The following is a 7162-nucleotide window of genomic DNA, read 5'->3' as shown; positions in this document are numbered from 1 at the left end:
AGTATGTAAATTTCACACATTAAACCCAAAACTTAAAACACAGAGTAACTGTTACAGCTTTACCAAACCATCACAAGGCTTGCAAAGTCTTCTACTGTTTTAAACCAATGTTTAAAGATCATTAATTGCAGTGGAAGCTAGGAATCATCTAAGCAATTTTTAGCCCAAACTCCCTGAAGAACACATTTCCTTGCAGCAAGACGAAGCAAAACTTTGTTTTGAATACTAAGTAGTATTTAATGTTTGAAATGCTTTTTCAATACTTTGACACATTCAGATCCTACACAATGTCTGAATTATGAAATTACAAATTTAACTCGCGTATATGTGCTTAAAAAATAAATGTATCAGTTTTGCTTAGTGTAACTCAGTTATGAGCTGATAAACAGTGCACATGTAGGAGGTGGTTTTTCTATTCCTCAAATATTGGAATGAAGCTAAGTTTTTGTGCTCCACAGTGAAGGCTTGTAGTTTCCTGGAAGGAGGAGTTAATTCAGTTGATTCACATTCAAGAACAGCTCTAGTCTCTATTCACGTCCTTGGCTGACTCTTCTCCAGAACTGAAAATTGTAGTGACCCCATCCAAGGGAGATGAAAACAGTAACTGAAGAATGGCCACTACAGTGCTGAAAAGCACAGAAAATAGAGTTTACTAGGCTTAGTCATCAAAAGTGGAGAAGGTTTTTAACAGCTTCACAAGTATGAGGGAAAAATGGTAAGGTAGGAGATAATAAACTAAAGAGGCCACTCTTGGCACAGGAACAAGCTGGTAATAAAAGTAGTGCTGGATACCTTTAGGCTAGCCTACAAAATAGCAGCACTATAGGGAGACAGGATAAAAATCTAACTGATTTTAAGAGATCAATTATTTTTTAAAAAATCACCTGCCTGTGATAACAGGCAGGTAAGTAGGACTTTATTGTGAAGCACTCTTGCTGGTCAGGTAATGACAGTCCTACTCAGCCTCTTGGTTTTTTTTTTTGTTTTTTTTTTTCTGAGTAGTCTCAGCTCTTCTGACAAAGGTGGCAAGAACCAACAGTAAAATACCTAACACTATAGGCAAGTATTTGAAGGCAAGCTCTTATAAGCCTCCCTCCTAAATCTTGGGCTAGAAAATACCACTGTATTGAGATATATTCCTTGAAGGCATCAGATGTTTGTCATGCCTATGAACCAGTAGACAGCCCCTACCTAAATTCTCCGTTAGCAACTTTTAGCTACCTGCAGATATGGCCACTCTGACACTGGAAAGGCCTTGGTTTTATCTCTTTCTTTTCTTCACAACTATCAGTTCTTAATTTCATTAGGCCCTACAGCATGGCAGGATGGCTGTGCTTCATTGAGAGGGAGAGAGTGCCACATCCAGCATGCACCCCAGTACATGCACATGCCAGAGGACTCTTCTCATCAACTAATGGTGGAAGGCAACTCATTAACCAGCTTAAGCCTTTTAGATCTTTTCAGGGTAGAGAGATAGCACTTGCTTCATTGATTGCAGCTATTTACCATTTCCAGTTATGACCCTTGAGATTAAGCCCAGCTCAAATAGAGGGCCCTGAAATAGAGACCAACGTTTACTCAACAACATATTAGGAAATCACTTTTTAGCATCAGACCAAAGGAACACTTAAGTGTTAGCTTTTCAAAAGCTATGCTATTAACTAAAGAAATCTCTTTAATTTTGTTCTGTGAAAACAGAAATACATGTTTCATTAGACTGCAACTGTAGGGAGAGAGTACTTCCCTTCCTTGCTGCTGGAATTCAGGTCCTTCAGTATTCATTTGTTTGCAATGGAAGAAAGTTGTTCCCGGATCCTTCCTAGACCTTCTAACATAGTGTCCAGGGTTTCTTTGCTCAGTTCCACAGTCAATGCAGAAACAACAGGACTGTTTCCACATATGGCATCATCTTCCTGAATCTGAAAATGGGAATGCAGACATTAGCTGTATTCAACTTTAAATCACAAGTTTTGCCAGTGCCACTACAAAAGTACGTTTTTAATAAAAAAAGAAAAATGCTTAAAATTTGGTATCTTGCCCCATCCTGAAGGACCATGGCACATTTTCTAAGCTGTATGCCTCACCAGTGAAGTGTTTGAGCTCCCATTGACAGAATGCAGGTGAGCATATACTGCCTTAAGTATGTGGACATTCTGAAGAGACTTGTGGCAGGAAGCCACATCCACATCAAAAACATCTTAGTAAATACCGCATAGGATAATTAACTTAATCCCACATACATTAGACTTTATTAGACTTTTTTTCTTCCCCTCTGAAACCCATCCATCCCATTTTTAATGGTTGTGGGGATCCAGAGCTCTGCAGAATACAGGCAGTTTAAGTTTATCTTTACTCTCCAAATGATAGATGTGCCTAGTGAAGGAAGCTATTAGTAATCAAAAGTTATTTCCCGACTAATGCAGTCATCTAAACACGTTGATGAGTGCCTTAGAATTAATGGACAATGACTTCATGATTAATCACCTTTCTTTCTGTAGAGAACAATGACCAGGAACAAATATGCTGCCTTCTTGCATCCTCAAAGAGAATTCTTCCTTGCAACAAAATGAGGGCTTTCATCAGAGATGTCATTCCCAGGCTCTGTGGTTTTCAAAGATCATCTCTGAGAAAGTCTGTTAATTGCCCACCAGGGAATAGGCAAGTACCAGATACCTGTCTGAATTGTTTTGCACTACCACTGGTAAGCCAGGCATTTGGCTTGATTATTTTGATCCTGTAGCCTTTACAGCTACTGACATTACCTGTAACTGAAGCAGGCAAGTAGGGATTGCCATTTTGTTGATGCTGTCTGAAGATGTCTTGATGTCCACCCTCCAGTCCATGTCAACCAGCTGAGGCAAGGAGACTGAGGGATTGAAAAATGGGTCTGTTAGGCCTGGCAGCACATGATAACACCAGACCCTAGAACATCCAACTACCACCATGTTCATACTTCTCCACTTCTCGCCCTAGGACATGTGTAACTTTAGTGCTACTACGTGGTTTCACATCATTTTTACTCTGCAATAAGCTAGTCTCTGAAGGCCTCCTCATGACACTGGAAGGACACCACAGGGTTCTCCCACCATCACATGAAATCATGGTACAGTGCAAGACAAGCATAGATAAATTAAAAAAGAAGCTAGGAGAAGCCGGTGCTATTCAATATCTTCATCAACGAGCTGGCTGAGGGAACAGAGTGTACCCTCAGCAAGTTTGCTGATGACACTAAACTGGGAGGAGTGGCAGACACACCAGAAGGCTGTGTTGCCAGTCAGGGAGATCTGGACAGGCTGGAGAGTTGGGCAGGGAGAAACTTGATGAAATCCAACTAGGGCAAGTGTAGAGTTTTGCATCTGGGAAAGAACAACCCCATGTACCAGCACAGGTTGGGGGCTGGCCTGCTGGAGAGCAGTGTAGGAGAAAGGGACCTGGGGATCCTGGTGGACAGGATGAGCCAGCAATGTGCCTTTGTGGCCAAGAAGGCCAATGGCATACTGGGGTGCATTAGAAAGGGTGTGGTTAGTAGGTCAAGAGAGGTTCTCCTCCCTCTCTATTCTGCCTTTGTGAGGCTGCATGTGGAATATTGTGTCCAGTTCTGGGCCCCTCAGTTCAAGAAGGACAGGGAGCTGCTTGAAAGAGTCCAGTGCAGAGCCACAAAGATGAATAAGGGAGTGGAACATCTCCCTGATGAGGAAGGGCTGAGGGAGCTGGGTCTCTTTAGCTTGAAGGAGACTGAAGGGTGACCTCATCAGTGTCTACAAATATGTTAAGGGTGAGTGTCAGGAAGATGGAGTTAAGCTTTTTTCAGTGATGACCAGGGACAAGGGGCAATGGATGCAAACTGGAGCACAGGAGGTTCCATGTAAATATCAGAAAAAACTTATTTACTGTGAGAGTGACAGAGCACTGGAACAGGCTGTCCAGAGAGGTTGTGGAGTCTCCTTCACTGGAGACATTCAAAACCTACCTGGACACATTCCTGTGTGATGTGCTCTGGGTGACCCTACTCTGGCACGGGCATTGGACTAGGTGATCTTTCAAGGTCCCTTCCAACCCCTAGGACTCTATGATTCTACACCTTTTCATCCCCTGCATTGCAGCCTGCAACACTCGTGTTTTTAAGTGCTCTAGCACTTAAAAGCTTATTGCTCTGTTCTGCAACTGATAAGAAAGCACATAGGAATGCTCTTAAAATCCAGCAGTATAAAACAATGCTATTTCAAGCTTCCCAACCTGTGAATGAAAGAATCCTGCAGTACAGCATATGTATAAGTAAACAGGCAGGCTGGCTGCAAGTGCTCTTTTTCAGCTCCTGGGAGTATAATGTTTTTAACAGTGTCTTTCAGCTGTGACCAATACAAGGAATTTCTGAAGAACACATTAAAATGAGAATGATGCAGGTATTTAGATGGGTGGCATGAAGATAACTTTTCTCCTTTTTCCAACAAAGTTCCCTACTTTAATTAAAAAATATATTTCAACCCAGAAAAAAAGAAACAGTACGGACATTTTAATCTCAGGTTTATAAGTGTTTTCTCCCAGAAACTGCAAACCAGAGGAAAGCATAATTACTTATCCAACCCGATAGCAATAGCAAGTGGTAAATTCTTCAGTGTAAGGGTGGTGAGAGGTGAGACACTGCAACAGGCTGCCCAGAGATGTTGTGGGGGCTCCATCCCTGGAGATGTTAAAAGGCAGGTTGGATGGGGCTTTGAGCAGCCTGTTCTAGTGGAAGGTGTCCCTGCTTATGCAGGGGAGTTGGAACTTGATGATCTTAAAGGTCCCTTCCAACTCAGGGGAAAAAAAACAACAAAACAAGAGGCTTCTGACCGCCCAGTGGTAAAGCATAATTTACCACCAGCATTCAGAAATTTGGAAAATGTCTGAAAGGTAAATTCCTTATTTAAAACATATGTACTGAAAACAAGTTGTAAGGTGCAGTTTAACAGGGCATATTTAAAGTCACTCCCACTTTGGAACTGTCAATTTATAAGACTCAGAACACACATTTTTTGTACCTTTTAAACTCCATTTTCTGGTAAGAGCTGAGCTATACTATGTTTGAAAGTGCACCATGCTGTTTCCTCAGAAAAACAGTAAATTCTCACTAGAACAAAGTCTACGCTATGGACATGGAAACAAAGACAAACTCTTTTGGTTTGAAAAGGACTTCTGCTCCTAAGGAGTTTAGCTGCTGTAACTATGACAAAATAAATGGTTAAATGGTGCCTAAAGAAACATTGTTCCTGTTTATGTCAGCTAGAGATTTCCAAAGAAGTGAAGGAAACACAGGATCGATCCCATGTAAAGATTTGCAAGAAGATGACCAAAACTCAATTTAAAATCTCAGCTGTGGTGCTGGATAGGTTTGAGTGTCTTTGAGAAGCCTTATGAAAGCCACTGTCAGCCATTATTTGACTTCTATTTAAGGGTACCAGAGGGGGATGAAGAAGCAAAGTCTGGACCTCTGCTGAGTGCTAAGGAAAGAACTGTTCCAATAGGCAACTGCAGCCTGTCTGGATTCTGCCTGTCATAAGATGCCTAGTTTATTTCCCAAGACTGACTCCAGATGCTTAAGTTGCTTCTTAACAGTGCTTACAGAAACTCTTCTATGTGGGAAAAGGCTCCTGCTCCTCTGAGCAGAGCTCCAGTGGGCAGTGCAGAACTGGCTGACTTGCTCTTCTGTTGGCACAATTTCTAGTTCACAGTTTGTCAGAGCCAGCACTTGGCACCATTTGCAACAACATAAAATCCATCTGTGTAGCCTTGTATGTTGATTTGCAAAGTCTGATTGACAGTGGATTCGGAGGGCAGGAAGAAATCCACATTTTTATGTTAACATCGATTAATCAGTTGGAATGTCTGTTCTTTAAAACCACTGCCTTTGTCACAATGTGTCAGATATTTCATGAGTACTAAAATAATCCATAATTTCCTAGAAGACAATTTCATTCCAACAGGGTTAAATATTCATTAATGAATACTAACACAGTAGTGTCAGAGTAGAGCTCCTTGGTGGTGCTCCAAGAGCCACACACCAAGTCTTGCTTCTGAGTTGAGAAGACCTGGGTAGTGTGTCATGCTTTCTCATTTCCTCTAATGCATGAGACTGTTAAGGATACAGGAAAAAGCATTATGTGTTTTGGTAACACTAGAAAATTGTTTAGTGTAAGCAACTGCTGTATTTACTGTATTAGCATTATGCAATAGTTTCTTCCGTCTCCCTATTTACACTACATTAAAGCCTGGAGGGACAGTGTATTTCCAGGTCTTGCCATACTGTTTAGCTGTCGGACATTATCTCCTCTGCAGACAAAGAACAGGGTAAAGCAGATCTATGCAGACCTCAAAGTACACTGTGATGTATCAGCTCTCAGCTGTAAGTCTCTAAGTGCTATGGTTGTAAAGAAAACCTCTTGGGGCGAAAACAGAGTATTATAGCTGCATGGACCAGCCAACCGGGACATAACTCATTGCCCATGATTCTGTTGTTAGAATATGCATTCCTTAATTACATTACTGTTTGGAAAGGTGAGGAAAAAGCAGAGTTATGCATACATGCAACGTACATCCTCATGCACAGAAGAGAAACAATGCACAGAATTAACCAGATGTGAAAAGATAAGTTATTACCCAATATATACATATCCTTTACAGAGCAGTTACTGAATATGGACATGGCTTAATGACCTGAATGGAAGGTCAGAGTGCTTCACTTTCAAAAGTTTTGCAAATACTTGCTATACACTGCACTCTGAAAGGTAGCAACAGGCTAAGCACTAAATGTAATTGCTTAAGTACTGGAAACAGCATAGCATAGCAGCATAGATTGCTGGCCTCTGCTAAACTCTGATGCCACAATCCCACAGCTTCAACTAACAGAAACGGGGTTATCTCTGTGCTACATCATGAAAACAGGCTGTGATGCACTATTCTAAACTCTAAGCTGAAATGTTGGGGGTTGGACTAGATGATCTTTTGAGGTCCCTTCCAACCCCTAGGATTCTGTGATTCTGTGAAATGACCTCAAGAGGTGTTGACTGCATCAAGATGTGAACTACTACTTACTCTGACTTGCTTGTGCTTCATTCCTCCAACCAGAGCTGTGAAAAAAGATGGAGAAGAGAAAAACAGTATCAGTGGTGCGTTGGAAAAAAGA

At 41.4% G+C, this 7162-nt stretch overlaps 1 protein-coding gene across 1 annotated transcript in view; it reads right to left on the bottom strand.

Annotated features, from left to right (window-relative positions):
* Positions 1-1778: 1778 nt before the first annotated feature.
* COMMD9 (COMM domain containing 9) overlaps positions 1779-7162 on the bottom strand; it is a 55018-nt gene continuing 49634 nt past the window's right edge. The window contains exons 3-5 of the mRNA XM_009997280.1: positions 7072-7106; positions 2763-2866; positions 1779-1919 (exon numbers count right to left, since the gene is read on the bottom strand). Coding sequence (XP_009995582.1) covers positions 1779-1919; positions 2763-2866; positions 7072-7106 — 280 coding nt within the window. The remainder of the gene's footprint in view (positions 1920-2762; positions 2867-7071; positions 7107-7162) is intronic.

This window comes from Chaetura pelagica, unplaced genomic scaffold (genome assembly GCF_000747805.2).
Source record: "Chaetura pelagica isolate M959 unplaced genomic scaffold, ChaPel_1.0 scaffold134, whole genome shotgun sequence".
NCBI lineage: Eukaryota > Metazoa > Chordata > Aves > Apodiformes > Apodidae > Chaetura > Chaetura pelagica.
This window is presented reverse-complemented; position numbering and strand designations above follow the sequence as displayed.